General features: G+C 44.4%; 1 protein-coding gene across 3 annotated transcripts in view; it reads right to left on the bottom strand.

Annotated features, from left to right (window-relative positions):
• Positions 1-4,401: 4,401 nt before the first annotated feature.
• The window catches only part of FCRL5 (Fc receptor like 5), a 33,594-nt gene continuing 14,806 nt past the window's right edge, over positions 4,402-23,189 (bottom strand). For all 3 annotated transcript variants that reach the window (XM_039460079.2, XM_074389891.1, XM_074389890.1), the window contains 10 exons: positions 22,384-22,662; positions 16,936-17,214; positions 13,659-13,937; positions 9,920-10,198; positions 9,353-9,469; positions 8,670-8,697; positions 7,622-7,704; positions 7,346-7,420; positions 4,749-4,780; positions 4,402-4,671 (listed from right to left, as the gene is read on the bottom strand). In XM_039460079.2, coding sequence (XP_039316013.2) covers positions 4,582-4,671; positions 4,749-4,780; positions 7,346-7,420; positions 7,622-7,704; positions 8,670-8,697; positions 9,353-9,469; positions 9,920-10,198; positions 13,659-13,937; positions 16,936-17,214; positions 22,384-22,662 — 1,541 coding nt within the window. In that variant the 3' untranslated portion in view covers positions 4,402-4,581. The remainder of the gene's footprint in view (positions 4,672-4,748; positions 4,781-7,345; positions 7,421-7,621; positions 7,705-8,669; positions 8,698-9,352; positions 9,470-9,919; positions 10,199-13,658; positions 13,938-16,935; positions 17,215-22,383; positions 22,663-23,189) is intronic.

The raw sequence follows: 23,189 nt of genomic DNA, 5'->3' as shown, positions 1-23,189 counted from the left end.
GTTGAGTGTGATGCTATTTTATGCCCTCTTCCTGGAGCATCCTCCCCCTGACACCTGTAGGCTGTCCATATGGCCATGGAACATTTCATGCCTTTGTTCACATCACCTTCTCCGTGAGGACTTCCCCGACCACTCTCTTTATTGTTGCCGCCTCCCCTGGGCCTCCTCATCACTCTATGTGCCTCTACTTCCTCTTTTTCATGGCACATGCCACCTTCTAAATTATGACACAAGTTACATATTTATCATGTTTAGTGTTCTCTGTTTCTCTGCTAGAATGTCAGCTCCTTGAGGGCAGAATTATTTATATCTGCCTTGTTTACCAGTGTATTCCAAGTGCTTAGCACAGCAAGCCCCTGGCTCAGTTGTAGGCACAGAATATGAATACCTGTTTCATATGAATGTGAATTCTCAGTTATAGGCAAAACTGAGGATGTGCATAGTGGCAAGGTGGGTCTTCTTGATGACTTCTCAACAATTCTCAGTTGTAGGCAATGAATATGAATTCATACTAAATAAGAACACATACTTGGGGAAGGTGTTTGCGAACGGAGGTGAGAGTGGAGGAGCTCCCACGCTGCCTTGCCCCACGGTTTAGCTATTGACGGTGACACCTGGAGGAGGCAGTGTGGCGGTTAAGTACAGGGAGCACACTCTTCTTAAGGGTAAGAGTGACAGGGAGGTCGCTTTCAGAGTGCAAGAAGAGTGACAGGACACATGAGCATGAACGAGGCCTGAGAGTCTCAAGGGCCCCTTCCCGTTCTAACCTTCAGGGATTTCAGGCCTGGGGAGGTGCTGAGCTTCCTGGCCCAGGAGGCATTCCACCATAGGCTGCCTGATGTCTCAGCAGGGATGCTGTGGAGGGGCCCAAGTGTGAGAAAAGTACAAGAAGTGGGTGCCCTTCAAGGTCTTTTCTAATAATAAGACTTGAAAATGAGCCAACTCGCTCCTCTCTGACCATTCCCACACCCTAAAGCCCGAAGCCTGGAGTCCCTGGGTCAGCTGAGGAGGGTCCTCCTGAGCCATTCCCTGGCCCTCCCTACACCCCTGTTACCCCATGGTTATGGTCACAGCCCCTCCTCCTCCTTCCCTTCCCATGAAGAGCTCATTCTATTTTTGGTGAGGCCAGGTGACAGTGACTTTGACAGAGAGCGCAGCCTGGACGAATGGGAGAGAGGCCAGTGAGGGGCACCTGCCTCTCAGTCTTACTCTCCCATGTCTTCTCCCAACTCTCCCCAAGTCACCAGGTGTAGGCACAAGGCCGGCTCTGCACCAGACCTATCCATTGGGTTTGTTCTGTGGTGCTCCACTTAAAGACACAGGTAGATGTGACATTCAGAGGTGTGGGGCAAAGACAAAAGATGGAGAGAGCCATGGTGGAGAGGCGGGAAGGGAGGCTGAGGCTGGGCATGGAGGAACGACCCTGAGGCACCCGGCAGCCTGAACACTCTCATTTCATCTCTTTTCATCATAGTTCTTCATCTTTAACTGCCTGATGCCAGGAAATTGAGAGCTGCAGGATATGCTGGGTCCCACCCAGGAAATTCATATTTATTCAAAGCCTGCTTGTAAGCAAACATGTTCTTTCGTCAATAAGTGACCTGGAAGAGCGTCTCTGGGGACATCACCCCTTTGCTTTTATTTCTCTGGAAAATGACTACAGGACATTCAAATCAGAAAGATTTTATGAAGTTATATAATCCCTGACATGCTGAATGTCTGTATTCCCATACCTCCCACTCCCTTCACATTAAAAAGAAGACCAGATTCTTTTCCATCATTTTCTCCTGGAGTATGCTTTTGCAATTCAGCAGCTGCTCCACTGTAATGATGGGAGAGAAACCAACGAAGGCAAACAGAAAGCAATGCAAACTTTGTAACAAACACAGGTGCTTCCATGAACACCTGCATGGTGTTTACGCAAACCTTATCTCCTTCCAGATGTAATCCAAGCAGCTGTTAGTTCTTTCCCAGTTTTACAGACCAGGTAACCAGAGCTGAGAGAGCTTAACAGCAACGGGTAGTGGCCTGTACAGGAACCAGGCCTTCCGGCCCCAAGTCTCATGTAATGTTTTCCTGCTTCACAAATGTCTCTGCCCAAATAGGACTCAGTGGCCCATGATATCCACTGAGGACATTTGGTGAATTAATTAAGCTTGGACTCTGGGGATACACAGTTCTAGCTCTGACTTACTATTGTGTGGCCTTAGGCTAAACTAATTCCTTTAAGTCTCACTTCCCTCATCTGTAAAATAGGAATGCGGCAGGCCAATTCTCCCTGACAATCACACAGACGGGCCTGCATAGCACCCAGCTACAACAGACAAATGTCCACCATGCTGCCTTAACATGAGCAAATAGTTAAACCTAGGAAAATCGGGGCCCAGACACCAAAGCTGGAAATGAAACACAAGGTCAATAGGAGCTTTGCATGGGCTTCTCCCTAACCTGGAGCAAGCCAAAATAAAAGGAACAGTTTTACATTCCTAGTGCCAGGACCTGGCTCTGGTCAATGAAATCTAAGACGAGTCAAGGAAACAGAGGCAACTGTTTGAATAGATTCATTAGAGAGTCTATGAGCTGTAAAGGAGAGAAGATGGAAATAATCACTCTAATACCATAGGAGACAGGCCTTGAAGGTACTGGGGTCCTCTTAATCAGATTTCTATTTTTTTTTTTTAATTTTGCCTCTGACCTTCTAGTTGAAACAAAATTAGTTACCAATAGATCTAGGCGAATGCTATACTGCACATAGGCACATAACCCCAACCTATATAAGCACTAAGAAAATTGGAACACTTTGAGTTGGTCTGGTAGGATTATCTCTCGCCTTCTCACTGTATCCGGTTAAAGCAATACATTCCCTTTTTCCTACTTTATCTGCTTCTCATTATTGGGCCTTGAGATAACACAGCCGGACCCAGCTGGGTTCCAGGAACAGGGACAATAATAGATACGTGTTGCATAGGCCTGTTGTGCCTATCAGATGATTTATGCAAAAAGCCTAGCATACGGTCTGACACATTAATTCTTTAATAAGTGGTAGTTATTCTTATGGCTAGCTCTCAGCTGAGCAGGCAGTATTAATCAGGGGAGACGGGAAAAGGGGAAAGACAGTAAGGTTGGCTAGCTGAGGTGAAATTAGGAGACATGAAACAGGTCAGCCTCTCCACGGATCAGCAGCATCAGCATCCCCTGGGAGCATGTTAGAATCACAGTCTCAGGCTCCACCCAGACCCACTGAATCAGTATCTGTATTTTCTTTTTTTTTTTGAGACGGAGTTTCGCTCTTGTTACCCAGGCTGGAGTGCAATGGCGCGATCTCGGCTCACCGCAACCTCCGCCTCCTGGGTTCAGGCAATTCTCCTGCCTCAGCCTCCTAAGTAGCTGGGATTACAGGCACGCGCCACCATGCCCAGCTAATTTTTTGTATTTTTAATAGAGAGGGGGTTTCACCATGTTGACCAGGATGGTCTCGATCTCTTGACCTCGTGATTCACCCGCCTTGGCCTCCCAAAGTGCTGGGATTACAGGCTTGAGCCACCGCGCCCGGCCTAGTATCTGTATTTTCACAGGATCCTCAGGCGATCCACAAGCACATGAAAGTGTGGGAAGCCCTTCCTCTTGCTAAACAGTTTTCCTCACTCAAGCTCCTTTTCTTATATTATCTCTTATAAAGAGAAGCCAGGATACATCGTGGACTTCCTAGAGAGCACACTGGATTTTATGCCATTTTGATTACCCGCAGTTTTCTTCCTCATTCATTCAGTCAAATAGCCATTGACTACCTCCTATGTTCCAATAGTTTCCTTCCTCATTCATTCATTCATTCATTCAGCCAAACAGTCATTGAGCACCTCCTATGTTCCAATATGTGTTCTATCTGCACCCCGGTCCTCCTGGCCTTGACTTGCTAGGTTGCTTCCGTTAGCATGGGAGGTACCTGTGACCTGGTGTATGAAAGCCACTTACTTGGGCAGGTAGAAATTGGCACATGAGCAGGAGAGACCTTATTCTGGTGTCAAATGCTGACCTCAGACTTTGAGACAGGTGGAGGAGCGTAAAATACAGCCCACGTGGGGAGATCCATCACAAGTCCTGTGCGCACGGGATGTGTGCTGTCTCGTTTGACTGCACACTGCAGTAGCTCCGCCAGCCTGATGGCAATTGAGAAATGCATCCACCAAGCGCAGGAATTCTGTGTCGGAGTTTAGGCCAGCCCCGCGGCTCCTGAAGGCCCGCTCTCCGTTTGTGCATTAAGACCCCCTCTGTCGGGGTGTGATGGGAGCAACCACAGCTGAAGCCCGCTAAGGAAGCCGGGAAATGGAAACGGGCTGCACCCTGGGATGGGAGTGCCTCGCCATTGGATGAAACAACCCGCCAGGCAGGGCTGTAACCAGGAATAGACGGGAGTGGGCGGGGCCCTGCGTTCCGGTCAGACTGAGCATGAGCACATGGAAACGAAGGCCAGTGGTTGTGGCCTGGGGGGCAGCCTAAATCTTCCCGCTTCAATGCTGCTTCTCCCACAAGGGGAACTTTGGGGTGCAGAGGCTGAGACAGCAGCTGGGGAGACATGTGGGCTCATCCGTGAGGAGCTGAGGAAACGCAGAGCGGGGACCTGGCGGCCGGGATTGACGCCACCTTCACTTCGGAGTAGATGACGGGGGAACCCTAGGAGACAAGAGCACCCGCGTGAGGACCAGGGCGGGCCTGGGGGTGGGGGAGGCCAGGCGGAGGGGGAGACTCACCTTGTTCCTGAGCTGCCCGGGGTCAGAGGCCGCTGTGGAAAGAGGAACGTGGTCAGCTGTGGAAGATTGGCGTGGAGCTCTCCCGCTGCACCGGCGCCGTCAGGCCAGCCCTGAGGCTCCTGGACGCCCGCTCTCCCTCCGTGCGGTGAGTCCATCGCTGCTGTCGCTTGGTGCCCACCCTCTCCCGTGCCATTCCTAAGACCCTCTCTTCAACACCCCTTCACACTTCGTGGCCCACTCGGAGCTGCTTAGGGGCGCTCCAGAGAAAGACGTTTGTCTTTTGTTAGTTCTTTGAGCATAATTGGTGTTATGTCTTCTGGAGAGGCGGCGTGGCGGGTGCAAATTTTAGCACGCTCCATGCGGGTCTAGACCGCCTAAGACTGAGCCTGCAGCCTGCCTTGCCACCTCTGCAGCTAGGGGACGTCACTCAACATCTCCTGCCTTGGTTGCCTCATCTGTATGATGGGAATAAATATCATCTGCCTGTATAGTTTTGGTGAAGCTATACGAGTTTACACGTATGTGTGTGCTCATTTGTCTGTGCATATACTATTTCTATCATCTATCATGTGCTGAGCAGTTTTGATGTGTCAGGTGCAGTCCTGATTGCTATATTCAATACATTTTCTCTCTATTATCATATGTATGCGTGCCATAGTTCTATATATGTGCTACAGGTACAGTTCTAAGAGCTATCCATACAAATATGGTGTATTTACTTATTGCACTTATAGAACTGTACCTGGCACATAATAAGAACTGTTCAACACATGATAGATATTAGAAATTATTGTTATATTATCATCAAACTGGAGGAAAGTATGACATTCTCCAGACACAGCTCTCCCCTTTTGGGGAATGAGCCTTGGAGTGGCTTGGAATGAGCATCAGGACTCCCTGGAATTGCACTGAGAAAAGCAGAGTTTGGTCCAGGGTTTGGACTCTGGAGACAGACTGCTTGGTGATTGTCTGTATGATTTCAGGCAAGTCATTTAAGGTATCTCTTCTTTGGTTTCCTCATCTGTAAAAGGTGGGTAGTAACAGCGTCTACCTCAAAGGGGCTTTTAAGAGTGAATAAGTTCACATGTCTCAGAGGGGTGCTATAGAACCAAGAATGAGGCACAAATAATTCACTTGACTTTATATGAGAAAAATTGGAAAACCAGAGAGGGAAGCTCACTGGCTAAAATCACGCAGCACTTTTAATGAAGCAGAGGTAGAAAGAAAAGCCTGCCCCAAAGGACTTTGCTTCTCTTTCCTGCTCCTAGTAAGGAGGCAGCCAGGCTGGGATTCCCTCATTTCAAACCACTGACTGTGAGTGAGGGCTGATGACACAGCCAGACCTCCAAGCATGTAATCCTCACCACAGCTGCTCCACCCTCTGCAGTTTCAACAGCATTTCCACACGGATTTTCTCATTTTGTCCTCACAGTAACCCTGGGAAACAGCGTCGCTGTGATAATGTGCCCTCAAAGATGTCACACCCTAATCACTGGAACCTGTGAATATATTACCCTAAAAATGGAAAATAGGCTCTTTCAGATGCGATGAGGATTTCAGACCCTGAGATCGGGAGATTAGTCTGGGTTATCCAGGTGGGCCCAATATACTCACCTTGAGAAAACCTTCAAGGACTTTTCTCAGCTGAGGTCAGAGGGAGACCTGACTATGGAAGAATGGTTAGGGAAATGTGACCTGGCTACTTGGCTGGCTTTGGGGAGAGAGGAAGGGAGCTCCAGCCCAGGAAAGTGGGTGAGATCTAGAAGCTGAAAAGGCAAGAACACTTTCACCCCGGGAGCCTCCAGGGATGAAAACAGCCCTGCCAACCCCCTGTGAGACCCATGTCAGACTTCGGACCCGCAGAGCTGTAAGACGATACATTTGTGTTGCTTCATCCCACCGAATTTATGGTAATTTGACACAGCAGCAATCAGAAACTAGTACAGGTAGGTAAGTACTGTGGACTAAATGTTTGTGTTGCTCTCCAAATTCATGGGTTAAAGACCTAATCCCCAATGTGATGGCATTTGGAAGTGGAGCCTAGGGTGACAGTTACATCATGATGATCATGATGATGAGACACGAGTGACGATCTCTCCCTCTCTCTCTGCTGTATGGGGGATTCAGCAAGGAGTCACCTGTCTGGAAACTGGGAATAGGGCGCTCATGAAGAACCTGACCGTACTGGCACCTTCATCTTGGACTTCCAGCCTCCAGAACTGTGAGAAATAGATATTTGTTCTTTAAGTCACCTAGTCTATGGTACTCTGTTAGAGGAGCCGGAACTGACTAGGCAGTAGGAAAGTAGTCACAGTTTATGGATAGAGATACTGAAGCTCTGAGAGATTAAGGGAATGCCCCAAAGGATGCTTTTGTTACTCAGGTTATACTGAGGCCTCTGCAGAGAATGGAGAAAGGAGAGTGCAGGGGAGGCTTGGATTCGCCTGAAGTGGCTTAGGCGCAAATTAAGAAGCCCCATGACCCAGTGGGAGGGGCGGCTTTATGCCTGGCTGGTTCAGAGCTGCTGAGGGGCTGGAAATGGAGCTACACTATCTAAGTTGAGGGTTGGCCAGAACAAAGACTTCCTTGGGTCTTACCGGCATGTTTCTTTTTCTTTTTCTTTTGGATGCTCCGTACTTCTGAGTAAACCACGTCTTCTCTTCTAGGATTTACTTAGAAAGAAATTGAAGTTTCAGAGGCTGCTGAGGTTCTTGCCTCTTGTTAGAGATACTTCCTCCTCCCCCAGCAAGAGTCTCTTTTCTGGAATGACTAGAGCCCTGCAGGCCTAGCACAGTCCCTCCCCATCTCCTGCCCCACCCCTTTCCCACACCAGCCCTCTGGCTTCTGCCAGATGTGGGGTCCTTGGGCCTCACCATTGCTGTACACTGGTTGCAGCTCTGCCCAGGCTGGTACATTGCGGTAGGTGGGCTGCTGGGAGTCTGAGTCTGAAGGACTCCTGTGAGACAGGGAAATGTGGATGTTTCTTAGGAATCCTGACAAAGTAGCTCTAAGGATTACTCCTAGGAAGTGATTTTTTACTGCAAGGTGGCTGCCAAGCCTGGAAGCATGGAGGAGTACACAACAAATGGCCCATTGGCATTTTATCATGAATCATAATCATATTATCTATGTTTCCAGGCTTTATGCTCATCTAGTATGTAACAGGCATTGTGCTGATGCTTATAACAACATGATGTTCTATTTCATCCTCATTTTGTAGTTGAAAGAAACAGAGGCTCCAGGAAGGGACTTATGAATATCATGTAACCAGAAAGGGGATGAGCCAAGGCTCAAAGCTGGCGCCAAAGCCTGCATGCTCAGTGATCAGATGGCTCCGAGGCGCTCTGCATGGTTTGCATGCTGCTATCGTGGGCTTGCCCAGGGATAGCGGCGAGCCTTTGTGTGTCTCCTAAAGTCAACCTTTGGGATACAAGATGGTGACCCCTTCTTCGTAGGGACTATGTCCTGCTGGCAGATTGACCTCTCTGGGTGGTCAAGTTGTGTGGCTCCATCTTGTGATAACCAGTTGTTATCACAAGAGGTGCTGATGAGATCAGCATCTCCAGAGATTTCCAGGTTGACTGATCTAAAGTCATCTCAAGATAAGGAACGACTTGGTGGTCATAGTGGTCACTCAGACAACCAAGCCAAGAATGGTCCAGGGATGTGGGTTAATAAATGAAAAAGCAATTCACACTTGATGAGCAAACAGCCTATACAGCTAAGGGGGTGGGTGCAAAGGTGTTGGGAATTGCCTCGAGATATCTCCGGGGAGGTACAACAGGAAGTGGGCACAGCCCATCTCAGCAGCACCTGGCAGAAACTGTGCTCTCTGCTCTCTTGGTAATCACCAGATTCAATTCAATTTTTCCACTCTGTGGACATTTCATTAATCGCAAAGGAATGCAGCTCAGGTCTTACCTGGAGGGGTCAGAGGCAGGCTTTCTGTCTGTAAAGGAAAGCAGAGGAGTATTAGACTGAGGAAGAGGAGACCCTCAGAGGGGCACAGATCAGAGAAGGGTCACTTAGAAACTGCCAGGAGTTGCTGTCACTGAAGGTTGAATCCTTCTTTGTTATGCCCCAGGGAGGCAGCAGACTGGGCAAAAGCTACTGACCCTGCCAGAGGGGTATGTTATGATGTGAAATGGGAGTCCACATCTGTTATCCTTTAACCTGGAGGTTTTAAAGATAATGATTGGTAGCCACAGGCAAGAAAACAGACTTGATCAGCTGTAAAAAGAGTGTATATTTAAAATATCAGAAAACTACTGGATCCTATCTGGTGCCTATTTTCTGTTTCTCAGAGTTTTTCTCCTCCTCTTCCCATTCCTTGGGGGTCTTGTAAGCTTCCAGAGGAAGACACTGCAGTTTATGATGATAGATAAACTACATCTCATCAAGATTTTCCACCTTATAGGTCTGTTCTGGAAACCGTATTTGGTAAAAGCAATTCTGGAGAACCCAGCGGGAAAGGCAGAGGATTGAGGGACAGAAGGGAGGAACTCTTGTGAGCCTGGGGATGGCCGCAAAGGCAGCGTGAGGCCCGAGGGAGCGCTGCTGGGAAGGGCATGAACTCAAGTCAAGGTGTACCCAGAGTTACCCACCTGCTTTTCTCGAGAGCCAGCAGTAGAGCAGCAGTGCCCCAGCAGCAAGGCCTGCCATGCTGAGCAGGCCCCCGGTGACGCCTGTGGCAACAGAGCCACTTCTGTTTCCGGTTAACCCTGTGGGGAGACCCCACACATGAGCCAGAGGAGAGGCTATGGTCTCAAACTGCCCACCCCCGGTAGCTGCTGCCTGGGCCTGAGGGTGAACCTAGGTGAGCAGGGTCCCAGCAGCTAAGCAGGGGCCCATGTGGCACAGAAGGTGGCTCCCGCCTTTGTGAGGAAGTTGTCTCTGGCCTGAGGCAAGGGTCGAGGGTCAGGGTGGGTGGTGGCTGGCAAGAGAAGAGGCAGCCAGGTGAGGAGCTCTAAAGTCAGTGGTGCTCTTTGCCTCTTGCCACCCTGTGCTCCAGGCCCCTGCATCATCATTCCAGAAGCACTTCAGGAAGTAGCAATGTAGAGAGCCGCCAGCTGTGTTACTTGTCCCTGAGGAGTGCCGTTCTGGTCAAGCACCGTGAGGGTTATCAGAGGGTCCTTGGGTCTCTGTTTGTGGCCCAGGCATGGGAAACTTACCTGTGATATAAAGTGTCACCGCCTCACTGCGCCGGGCCCCTAGGCCATTGTCGGCCTCACAGGAGTAGTTTCCAGAGTGTTCTGCAGTCAGAGAGAGGTTGAAGGAGGCTCCTCCTCCAGAGGGAGCCGAGCTATTCCCCAGGGTGACATCCTCATAATAAAACCAGTACAGGATCGGGGGAGAGCCTCTCAGGACCTCACAATGAAGCTCCAGCAGGTCCCCCACCACAGCCTGGGGCTTGGGAACCCTGAAGGTGAGGACCGGGCGAGACACCAGAACTAGGGAGAACAAAACGTCAATAGCAGTTTCCGCTTCTAACATATTTGTAAGAAACAAAAGGTATTATCAACAAATGTAAAAAGTCATATCTCAATCTCGGAAAGTAGATTAAAATACAGATGATAAAGCTAATTAATTTCACCTACTAATAGTTTTCAGTGTACAAAAAATCCAATAGAAAACTGTAAAAAGATATAAATCACTGAAAACTTCAAATAGACAATAAATATATAAAAAGATTATCATCTTCATTACTAATTAATGAACTACATCTAAAGACAACTATACAATACTATTCTTTTCTCTGTTTTTCGGGTTGGCAAAGCTTACATGGACTAATCATACTGATGAGCTTGTGGATAAACAGGCATCGACATTCGCCCTAGGTGGTAATACAAATTTAATGAACTTCCTTGAATGATTTGTCAATAGCTACAAAATTTAAAGTGCCCATAAACTCTGACCCAAATATACTTGTAGTGGGCCAGGTGCAGTGGCCCAAACATGTAATCCCAACGATTTGGCAGTCTGAGGCAGGAGAATCACTTGAACCCAGGAGTTCAAGTCCTACTTCTAGAGCCATCTCCTTTAGGGATGCTGGCGTAAAATATGCCAATATATTTGTACAAGAATTTCTACTGTAGCATTTTAATAAGAGCTAAAAATTAGAGACAGCCTACTGGATTGGGTAATGAAATACGAACGCTATCCAAGATGTGTTTCTTAAAAGTCGAGATATATATTTCAGTTAAAAAAATGCAACTGGCATAACTATAGGTATAATATTATTCCAGCTTTGTGAAAATTAAATGCCTTTAGGTTTATAGAGTATTCCTAGAAGCATACACATGAAGCAGTTAACAATGGTTATGTCTAGAGAGTATGTGCATATGAATTGATTATGAACAGGTAGAAAGGGACCTTTGCTTTTCAGTATTGGCTCTTTTGTATTGTTTGATCTTTTTCATCATGAAGATTCATGTGTTCTTTCAGAATAACAAATTATTAGAAACTAAAAGGTTGTGTTAAAAAGTGGCCACAATGGATGAGGAAATGTCATAATGTCTCAGACTAATATTAAGAGTTAAAGAGGACCATGCTTCAACCTGGCTTTACCCTTGCTAGCTGTGCATCTGCAAGCTAGTTACTTCACTTCTCTAAATCTGTTTCTTTTCTGAAATAGGGGATAAAATGGCTTAAAATTTATCCTCACAGGTTTATCTTAATGATTAAATGAGATATTGGATATTAAGCACTAACCACAGAGTCTGGAGCCTGATGAAGGCTCAGTGAGTGTTGATGATGACATTGGTCATGATGACAATAAGAAATAATATTTCCTTTTCTGGCAGTTTCTGGTCCCTATGACCTGTGTCCTAGTTTCAGGACTTGGACACAATTTATTCAAGCTGCACAAGAAGCTCTTTAGCTGTGATAACAGCAGCAGCAGAAATAACATGCATTTATCATAGGGAATTATAGAAACAAAGGAGTGAGGATGAGCAGAAAATCATGAAATCGGAAGTACAGAATGTGGGAGGTATGATGTGTTGGCTTGCTGTGTTGCAAGGAGAGACGTAGCAGCCCTCGGTCAGTGCTACATACCTGTATGTCAGCTCTAAGGGATAGGTGTATAAACTGTGTGGCAAGAGTCCCTGCAAATCTCAGGAAAATGGGTTGAGGTTGGTGCTGCTTGTGGGGGAAGAAGAATGGGCTTACCTGTTGGGAGCAGGCCCTAAGCCTGGCATAAACAGGCCTTAAAGATACTGGCCATAAACAGGATATCTATAGCACTGTAACATCCTTGTGATGGCAGTGACACACATTGCTAGAGGTTGTTGGTTTACTGGAGCAAGGGAAAGAAAGACCTAACCCATTCTTGCTCGGGGGCTTCTGAACCACAAACGTTAGAATGAGTGACCCATGCCTTAACGACATGTTCTAGCTGCAGTAGATAAACAGACTGGAGCCTGTTTCTTGCCACTAGTAAAGAATGCTTTGTTCCCTGAGAAGAATGCTTTTAGTTAAATGATGATTATCACTTGCTTGCTGTCAATAAATGTGTGGGTCAAACGCTATTTGAGGCTCTCAACTGGGAATGCTGTGGTCCCCTGTCATCCCACCTTTTGCCTCTATCTCTGTGTCTGTTTCTTAATTCCTTCAGCACCACCTGAGTTGGGGTCTCCATGACCAAGTTGGTCTTGGCACTTACCAAATAGGAAAATCTGAAGTCATCCTCTCTTGGATGCCGATGAGATGGCTGCACTGGCTACCTTGTGAGATGCTGGATCCTAGGTTAGCATGCCCAGATCAACCTGCTTATGTGGCTCTGTCTCTATTCCTATGATACCCAGGCATCTTGCCAAGGGGAATAAAAGCATCAATGTATATTTTGCTTTAAATGACTAGTATGGGGATTGCATACCATTGTATGGTCTCCTGTTTCTCCAGGATATATTCCAAAAGCAGGGACAACCCACATTTACTTTTGTACATCTCCTTCTAGGAACCTGTAAATCTGCATAATCCATATTCCCTGTCTGCCAAAATCATAGAATTCTAGGACAGGGGATGATATGATTTTCATCTAGTCTGATTTTCCCACTTTTTCATCTAGTCTGGTGTGGAAATTGAGGTCAGTATGGGAAAGGCACTTGGCCAATGTCACACAGCTAGTTATCTTCAGAGCCAAGTCTAGAACATTCATCTCATCACCCCTTAGCATGCTTTTGCTAAACCCCAGGTCTCTCTAAACAGTTTGGCTTGTAGGAGGTCATCACCAAAAATATTCAAAGCTCACTAGAAGCAGCTTTCCTTGGGTTATTGCACTTAATTGCATGGGATCAAAGAACAGCTTTGAGAATGGAGGAGTTTGGTTGATAGGTGGCCGTTTCCATTCCATGTCATCCTGCTCCCCATTTTCTGCCCTGGTCACCTGTGTCCCTTGCCTTAAAGATCACTGAGTGTGTCTCCTGAAGAGCTGTGCACATAGCTTATGTTAACATAGGATTTTTAATGTGGAAATGTAAGGAACATTTACATCCCCAGTAATGCAAGAAACTCAAGAATAGAAGCTCGTTGGAAGTCAGTGAGGGAAGAATCTGGACAAGAAGCAGCCTAATATTTTCTAGGGCAGAGAAACCTATATTTAGAATTCTTTGGTTTCACTATCATATAATAATTTCAGTTCAGAATATAGTTTATGTTCTAAAAAGTCTTATTTGCATTTTTAGTGAGGGGCTTTGATCACATTCAAGAAGACTGCTGGGGAACTTCAGATTCCTGGAACCATACCACAAAGGATCCCAGATTTTCACAGGGAGCTTTTGCAGGCAGGAAGTGTGCTAGGATGCCACACAAGCAAACAGCCCTGAGGAGCTCTGTGGCTCCATTGTCAGCTGCGGGAGAGCAGGCACAGTCAGTTCTGGGCTGTGTGGCTGATGGGCTTGGCTCACTCACCTGCAACTTTCAGTGTCACTGTCTCACTGCGCTGGGCCTCCAGACCATTGTCTGCCTCACAGGAGTAGATTCCAGAATGTTCTGTAGTCAGAGAGAGATTGAAGGAGGCTCCTCCTCCAGAGAGGGCCGAGATCTTTCCCAGGGTGACATCCTCATGATAAAATAGGTACAGGATCGGGGAGGAGCCTCTCAGGGCCTCACAGTGAAGCTCCAGCAGGTCCCCCACCACAGCCTGGGCCCTGGGAGCCCTGATGGTGAGGATGGGGCGAGACACTGGAACTGAGGGAAGAAAAACAGTTAACCATCAGCTGCTTCTGCGGAAATATATTCCTTCATGCTAAAGATATTTGAATTGGAAAAATGTTTTTCTCAGTTTTTAATGCCCTTGCGATGTTACTCAAAACTCAGCAATATTTTCAGATCTCCAGAAAGAATAACATTTGTGTAGCACGATAAACAGTTTGGAATACTGAAATACACAAACTCAAATGTGTTTGAGGATTATAAGAACAAAGATTAAACTGACAGGTATCTTAGAAGTCAAAAGACAATTGGAGAAAGGAGGAGTCAGTCCAACAGAAAAGGAAGAACAAGAGAGACTTGCGGCTTATATCACCAGGGATGTAATTGCATTTGGGCTGCATCAGAAATAGGGCCTACAAGAGAAAGAGTATTGTCATGTTATTTGCTCATTTTTATATTCATTCACCCATCAAAAATTAATTGAACAGAAATTTTTATAAATTTGAGCAAAAATAAAAATTAATTGAGCATTTAATAAGTCCCTAGAATGATATTATATCCTAGGGAATCAATGGTGAGAAAGACAGTTCCTGCTCTCATAGAGCCTACCATATAGAAGGATTAGAGGCAGAAATTAAATAAAAATGCAGTAAGTATAGAATTAAAATTGATAATTGATAAAGGACAGGGTGCTATGAAATTTATGTGTTGTCAAGGAAAGCTTCCTCACAAAATGACCTTTGAAATTAGCATTGAAATTAGCCAGTTGAAGAGAGAGGTATAGAGTGCACTGGGCAGGCAAACTGTGTGCAAAGGCCCTGAGTTGGGAGTAAGACTGGCACATTTTAATTATTGAAATAAGGTAGCATCACACTGAGAAGAGTCTGCAAACTACCATGAAATAGGAGGCTGGAAATCTAGGCTGGACATCATAAGCCATGCTAAGAATTTTGATCCTTCTTCATAGAGCAATGGGAAGCCTATAAGTCTATCTATGCAGGGGGGTGAGATGATCAAATTTGTTGCTTTTAAAAGACCATTTTGACCATTGTGCACAAAATGGACTGTGGTGGAATCGAAGTGCAATTGAGGGGTAGAGTAGATGAATGGCATTGCGGTAGTCAAAATGATGGTGGGCTTGTCTAGATAGAGGTGGTAGAGATAAAGATTTGAGAAATATTTAGGAAGTCAAATCAGCAGGACTTAATGATTGACTGGTTGTGAGCAGTGAGGAAGAGAAATGCTGAGGAAGACTCTGTTTCTGCTCTGTGTATCTGATGAGGGGAGATGTGTTTCACAGAGGTAGGAACCTTTGAAAGAGGAGGGGAATGTCAGCAGTTCAGTTTTAGAGATATTCAGATTGACAAGCTTTTGAGGTATTTGAGTGAAGATATGTCATGTGCAGATGCTCAAGTGGAAGGTCCCCTTTAGAGACAGAAGTTTTGAAATCATTATTTATAGATGCCATATGCAGGATCATACAGACAAAGGATTTATGTAAGAGAAGAGAGCATAAGTCAAAGTTCTGGGACATGCCAATGCTTAAAAGTTTTCTATAAAAGGAGACGTCAATGAAGAAGACTGAGAAGAAGTGGCCAGGGAAAGAAGAGAACCAGAAGATGGATTCCCTAAAGGGAGGGCTTCAAGAAGGAAGAAAGGTAAACAATATGGAATATATCCGAGATGTCAAGGAAGGTGAGGATTGAAAGATGGCCATTGGATTTAAAGCCCTGGAGGTCATCGGTGACTTTGGTGAGAAACATTTTGGGAAAACCTAGCAGATTAGAGCCTAGTGGATAATGGGGACACGGGAACAACCTGGGTAGCTATTTTTGGAAGTTAAGCCATGAAGCGGTAGTGTATGGAGGTATAAGTGGGATCAAGAGAGGGTTTTCCTTGGATATGGGAGAGATATAGGATGTGAAATGCCAGTGGGAAGGATCCTACAGAGAGGGAGATGTTGGGGGCCGTAGAGGAGAAAGGGGTAATCGGTTCTATAGCTTCTGAGAATGCACAAAATGATGAAATCTAGAGTCCAGATGGAGATGTTCACCTGTAGGGAAGAGAGTCCTCTATAACTTAGGAAAAGGAGAGATGAGTTTCTGGGTGAATACAGAGCTAGACACTCAATTTGTTGGTGGCAGTGGAAGGAGTTACTGTGATGGAGTAGGGAAGGAGTAGAGGTATTAATGACCTGGGAATTCTGTTCAGGTCTGAGAATAATAGTGATAGGAGAGGTTGATGCAAATAGAAGGATAGAAGTTGTTTTCAGATAATAAGGGCTTAAATGGTCATTTTGGAGATTAAGTAGTATATGTATGTGGGAGTGGCTGACTGGTGTGGAGAGAATAGACCATGGTGTTAAGGGAGTCATACATGTGGCCATGAGAGTCATGAAATGATGACAGATTGTGGGGTAGGGAGGAAGACAAAGTGCAGTGCCAAAGCCTTCACTGAGAGTGGGCGTGACTAGGAGTCAGCCTATGACAAGGATGCATGGAAGATCATGATGTTGTTTAATGGAACAGGAAAAGGTAAGGAGGAAGGAGAAGGATGTCTTCTAACAAGGGTCTTGGGTGGGAACCCAAACCACTCTGGGACAGGGGCAGGAGAGGCTAGAGAAAAATGTGTGAGCCAATAAGAGAACTGTGTTGGTCTTTTTATTGATTGGCAGACAGAGAAAACCACAACTAAATCTCTTCTAAGGTGAAGCACATGGAACTTTATAACTTTCTTACTATCACTGTTGGCAAGAATATAGTTTGTATTTTGAAAGCCTTTACTCCTATGTTAGGGGAATTTTGGTCACGGTGGCTGGACTGCTGCTAGCAGGAAAAGTACAGCAAGAGAAGGGAAGGTGCAAGTTCCTGAATGTGTAGGATACAAAAGTCAGAGATGGAGACTGTGCAGGTGCCAGGCCTAGCAGGATGTCACACAGCAAATGGCTCTGGAAACCATAGCTCCAATCTTAGCTATTAGGAAATTTGGGGGAGGTGGTCTGTTTCTTTTTGTGCTGCTGGTTGGGTCAACTTACCTATAACACTGAGTGATACTGTGTCACTGTGCTGGGCTATCAGGCCATTGTTGGCCTCACAGGAGTAGTTTCCAGAATGTTCTGCAGTCAGAGAGACATTGAAAGAGGCTTCTCCTCCAGAGGGGGCTGAGTTGCTCCCCAGGGTGACATCATCATGATAAAACTGGTACAGGATCGGGGGAGAGCCTCTTAGGGCCTCACAGCGAAGCTCCAGCAGGTCCCCCACCACAGCCTGGGCCCTGGGAACCCTGAGGGTGAGGATAGGGCGAGACACTGGAACTGAGGGAGAAAATGAGTTAGGGACACATGTATTTTTAAAATTAAAAACAGCTGTCTGTCCTAGCCAGAACAATCAGACAAGAGAAAGAAATAAAGGGCATGCAAATTGGTAAAGTTGCTGTTCACTGATGATATGATTGTATACCAAGAAAACCCTAAAGACGCATCCAAAAAGCTCCTAGATCTGATAAATGAATTCTGTAAAGTTTCAGGATACAAAATCAATGTACACAAATCAGTTAGAACTGCTATCCACCGATAGTGATCAAGCGAGAATCAAATAAAAAAATTCAAACTTTTAAATCACACGAAAAAATCAAATACTTAGAAATACACTTAAACAAGTAGGTGAAATATGTCTGTAAGAAAAACTACAGGACACGGTTGCAATAAATCATAGATTACACAATAAAATGGAAACATCCCATTCTCATGGATGGGTAGAAACAATGTTGTGAAAATGGCCATCTACTAAAAGCAATTTATAAATTCAATGCAATTCCTATCAAAATACCATCAACATTCTTCACAGAACTAGAAAAACCAATCTTAATATTCATATGGAACAAAAAAGAGCCCACATAGCCAAAGCAAGACCAAGGAAAAAGGGCAAATCTGGAGGCATCAAAATACCCAACTTCAAACTATACTATAAGGCTATAGTTACCAGAACAGCATGGTAGTCACATAAAAACAGAAAGGAAGACTAGTGGAAGGAGAGAACCCAGAAATAAAGGCAAATACTTATAGCCAACTGATTTTGACAAAGCAAACAAAAACATAAAGTGAGGCAAGACACCCTGTACAGCAAATGGTGCTAGGATCATGGCAAGCTACATGTAGAAGAATGAAAGTGGACCCTTATCTCTCACCTTATAAAAAAATCAACTCAAGATGGGTCAAAAACATAAATCTAAGACCCAAAACCATACAACTCTAAAATATACCAAGAAAAAAAAAAAAGCTCTTTTAGATGTTGGCTTATGCAAAGAGTTCATGATCAACAAACCAAAGCAAATGCAACAAAAACAATAATAAATACATGAGTCTGAATTCAGCTAATAAGCTTCTGCACAGCAAAAAACAAAACACAACAAAACAAAACAAAAAAACAAAACAAACCAAAAAACCCAGCAGATAAACAGACAACCCACAGAGTGAGAGAAAATATTCACAAACTATACATCTGACAAGAGACCAGTATCCAGAATCAACAAGGAACTCAAACAAATCATCAATAAATAAATAATCACATCAAAAAGTAGGCATAGGGCATGAATAGACAATTTTCAAAAGAAGATATGCAAATTGCCAACAAACACATAAACATGTTCAACATCACTATCAAGGAAATGCAAATCAAAACCACAGTGTGATACCACCTCATGCCAGTTGCAATAATGGTGTGTATGAGTTTCTGTTTCTTCTTTCCCTGGTCATTTATGGTCATATCAGTGCACAGGTTTATTTTTGTCATTTATTTTGTCAGTCCTAATATCTATGGTTGCTCCACTTGAAGAATTCACTTGTTTTATCCTATGTGACCCTACAGGCTGCTAGTTGGTTTTCCATGAAATTTTAGTGAAGTATAAACTATTAATGATGAGTTACTGTTAGCAAATTATTCACAAACGATTTACAAAATGGATATTTTGAAATCTGTCATTAATTTTTAAAAACTGTCAATTCTTTTTGAATTGTGAAATAATTCACAATTTACTCTGAAATAATAATCATGAGAAAATGATTGTTCCTTTACTTACTCTTCTTCCTCCGACCAACTGATTTTTCTTTGTTACAACTTTTTACATCTTCAGTGTTTACACTAGTTACTTTCTATTCTGTCACCATAATTCTCACAATTGATTAGCCTTTGTTTCTATATCTAAATCAGTGGTTTCCAATCTTGTTCACACAATATTCTCACCTGAGGATGTGTCAAAAAATATCAATTCTGTGGCCCCATCTGTGAGATTCTGAATGAATTAGTCTGGAGAGGGGCTTAGTAATGTGTCTTTTACAAAGTTTTTGGGTGACTCTAATGTACAGCCAGGGTTGAGAACCAGTCATCTACATAGATTCAGAACTGGCTTTTCATAATGCTGTTTCCTCATTATGAGTCCTGTATGTTCATTTGCATCTTGTTGGGCTGGATTTTGTCACTAGGTGATTTTTTCAAGAAGGCTTAGTGCATTCTCAGTTTCCTGAATCCCTGTATTTTTGATAATGCTTTTTTGATTTGATATTAAAATCTGTGATTCCTCCCTCTGAAGGTCCAAGTCTGGATATCATTGCTCTCTTTGGCATTGAGTGCTCTGCAAAATCTAAGACTAACTTAATATTTTTATTTCTGAGATGATTGCATTTTTCCCTATAATCATACACACATACATATATATATATTTTGTTGCACTTTAGGTTCTGGGGTACATGTGAATAACATGCAAGATTGTTGCATAGGTACATACATAGCAATGTGGTTTGTTGCCTCTATCCTCATCACCTATATCTGGCATTTCTCTCCATGTTATCCTTCCCCAACTTCCTACCCTCCACTGTCGCTCCCCTAGTCCCCTGCAACAGACCTCAGTGTGTGATGCTCCCTTCCCTGTGTCCATGTGTTCTCATTATTCAACACCCACCTATGAGTAAGAACATGTGGTGTTTGCTTTTCTGTTCTTGTGTCAGTTTGCTGAGAATGATGGTTTCCAGGTTCATCTATGTCCCTACAAAGGACACAAACTCATCATTTTTTATGGCTGCATAGTATTCCATGGTGGATATGTGCCACATTTTCCCCGTCCATTCTATCATTGATGGGCATTTGGGTTAGTTCCAAGTCTTTGCCATTGTAAAGCACTTGCTAGTGCTGCAGTGAACATATGTGTGCATGTGTCTTTATAATAAAATGATTTATAATCCTTTGGATATATACCCAGTAATAGGATTAATGGGTCAAATGGAATTTCTATTTCTAGGTCCTCAAGGAATCGCCACACTATTTTCTACAATGGTTGAACTAATTTACACTCCCACCGACAGTGTAAAAGTGTTCCTGTTTCTCCACATTCTCTCCAGCATCTATTTTCTCCAGATTTTTTAATGTTTCCCAGTCTAACCAGCATGAGATGGTATCTCAGTGTAGTTTTGATTTGCATTTCTCTAATGACCAGTGATGATGAGCAGTTTTTCATATGTTTGTTGGCCTCGTATATGTCTTCTTTTGAAAAGTGTCTGTTCATATCCTTCACCCACTTTTGAATGGGCTTGTTTTTTTCTTGTAAATCTGTTTTAGTTTTTGTAGATTCTGGATGTAAGTCCTTTTTCAGGTAAATTGCAAAAATTTTTTCCCATTCTGTTGGTTGCCAGTTCACTATAATGATTGTTTCTTTTGCTGTGCAGAAACTCTGGAGTTTCATACATCTTCTGATCTACATATTCAAGTGTTCTTTACTTTCCAACAATGTCTACTACATGTTAGAGTTTCATTTTACTCTTGAGTTCAGGTTTTCCAGAGTCTCCATTTTAATTATCCATATAAGTGGATAACTGGGGGGCTCCACTGTCTGATTTCCATATTATAATTCTTTTTTTTTTTTTTTTTTTTTTTTTATGAGACGGAGTTTCACTCTTGTTACCCAGGCTGGAGTGCAATGGCGCGATCTCGGCTCACCGCAACCTCCGCCTCCTGGGTTCAGGCAATTCTCCTGCCTCAGCCTCCTGAGTAGCTGGGATTACAGGCACGTGCCACCATGCCCAGCTGATTTTTTGTATTTTTAGTAGAGACGGGGTTTCACCATGTTGACCAGGATGGTCTCGATCTCTTGACCTCGTGATCCACCCGCCTCGGCCTCCCAAAGTGCTGGGATTACAGGCGTGAGCCACCGCGCCCGGCTGCCATATTATAATTCTTGCCTTTATTTCTCTGCCTTTCTACTTTGCATTCTGTATTATTTTCTCACACTGATTTTTCATTCAATTAACTGTTTTCAAAGGTTTCCCTTCTATTGTTACTGCTTCAAATTGGTATTTCATTTCTAAAGTAGCTTGTTTTTGTTTCCTCTTGGGCTTTGCTAGTTTTTTTTAAATCCCTTCTTATCATCTTGTCATATCATCTGTTTACTAAATTACGAATGTTGACTGAGGATCTACTGTGTGCCAAACACTGAGTAGGCACAGGGAGGTTATGGAGACCCAGATGGATGCAGTTCTGTTCCCATGAAGCTCACATTCTGTTGGCATTAAGGGAGACAGTCAAGAAACTGAAAATAAAGAGGCTTAAGATGCTGCCAAATATGAGAAGAAAGTAAAGCATGGATAAAAACCTGGTAATGGGATAGAGAATGCACGAAGTCAGGAAGCTTCCTAGATAGATTGCACTCTGACTTTGGAATAGTCTCAGAACATTTACATTTTAAAAATAGCCTCTTTACTCAAAATAGCCTCTTTACTTATACTAGGGGCATGTCTGACACATCAGGCTCAAGATTTTTCTATCATACCATTTTGCTTCTCTGTAAAGAAAATAAACTTTCACTTTCTACTAAATAAAGATTCAATTAAAAACGGAAGCCAAATCATACACATGTAATTTGCACGCGTTTCTTGAATGTATGTCACACTTCAACAAAAGTTTTTAAATAATGCAACAAAATGATACTGATTTTAGTGAGTTAGACAACAAGGGATCATAAAAACTCCGGAGGTTTGAGGAGCTGGTTCCTAGGGAGCCATTTCCTCCTTTATTCACAAGCAGCCTTCTCCAAATCTACTGTAAGAGTTCTAACTGTTTGGAAATCCTTTGGAGAATTTAAGGCCTTGACCAATATTTATCTACAAGACTGTGCTTGTAGCTGAGTTAATATGTAAATGTCAGTAGAGAAATAGGACACACTCTGTGCATCAAGATAAATTGGTGTACTGATGGAACACATGAGGAATGAGAAGAAAATACAATCCATAAGTTCATTTGGTAAAACTTGGGGAATCTACTGAGCTATTTGGGGGGTCTGGCTGAGCCAGGACTGAATGAGGACTGAGAACCCCAGCTACTTGTTGATGAAGAAGCCAAGAAGGGGAGAAAACTGGACAGTGTAAGCAGATTTCTAAAGGAATGGGTGAGAGAGAACTCAGCCAGGGGTGGGTGATTGGCAGGAACCCAGCACTTACCGGTGACAAAGAGGCTCACTGCCTCACTGCGCTGGGGACCAAAACCATTATCAGCTGTGCAGTAGTAGTTCCCTGAATGCCCTGCAGTCAGAGAGAAGCTGAAGGACACTCCTCCCACAGAGGGTGTTGAGCTGCTCCCTAGGGGCACATCCTCATGATAAAACTGGTATAGGATCCGGGGAGAACCTTTCTGAACTTCACAGTGAAGTGTCACAGTGGCTCCTTCAAAAGTCAGGGCCTCAGGAGAGCTGAGGGTGAGGACAGGACGAGACACAGGAACTGAGGAAGAGAAAAAATCAGCCAAGAGTTGCTTCTGCCTCTTACTGTAGATTTCAGTGCTTAGCCATGCAGATGCCCAGTCTCCAGTCCAAGGTCTCCAGTCTTTACCTGCTCTCAGGGCAGCCAAGCAACTTCCCAGGCTACTCTCACCAGCTCCCCTACCCCCATGCTGGTCTTTCCATGTCTGTTCATTTTCCACCAGACCTCTAGTCTCTTCTTTTCTCATGGCTCCCCTTGTGTGATCTGCCTTCCTTTTGCAGAGGAGATGATAATTTCAAGGAAGAAATTCCTTGTCTTGCCACCACCAGACTCACATGCACCAGCTCCTCACTCCTTCCTGCAACCATGCAGGGTGTCCTGCAACCATGGAAGAGCCATGCCTGGCCTGCCCAAAGGGGATTTTCCTGTGTCTTTTGACCTTGTACATACCTGCCTCTGACCTAGACATAGAGTCCTTGCCTCTATTGGCTTCTTCCAAATACCATTTTGATGTGTTTAACTATCTCCATATAAGAAAAACTATCAGA

Source organism: Saimiri boliviensis, chromosome 19 (genome assembly GCF_048565385.1).
Source record: "Saimiri boliviensis isolate mSaiBol1 chromosome 19, mSaiBol1.pri, whole genome shotgun sequence".
Classification (NCBI taxonomy): Eukaryota; Metazoa; Chordata; class Mammalia; order Primates; family Cebidae; genus Saimiri; species Saimiri boliviensis.
This window is presented reverse-complemented; position numbering and strand designations above follow the sequence as displayed.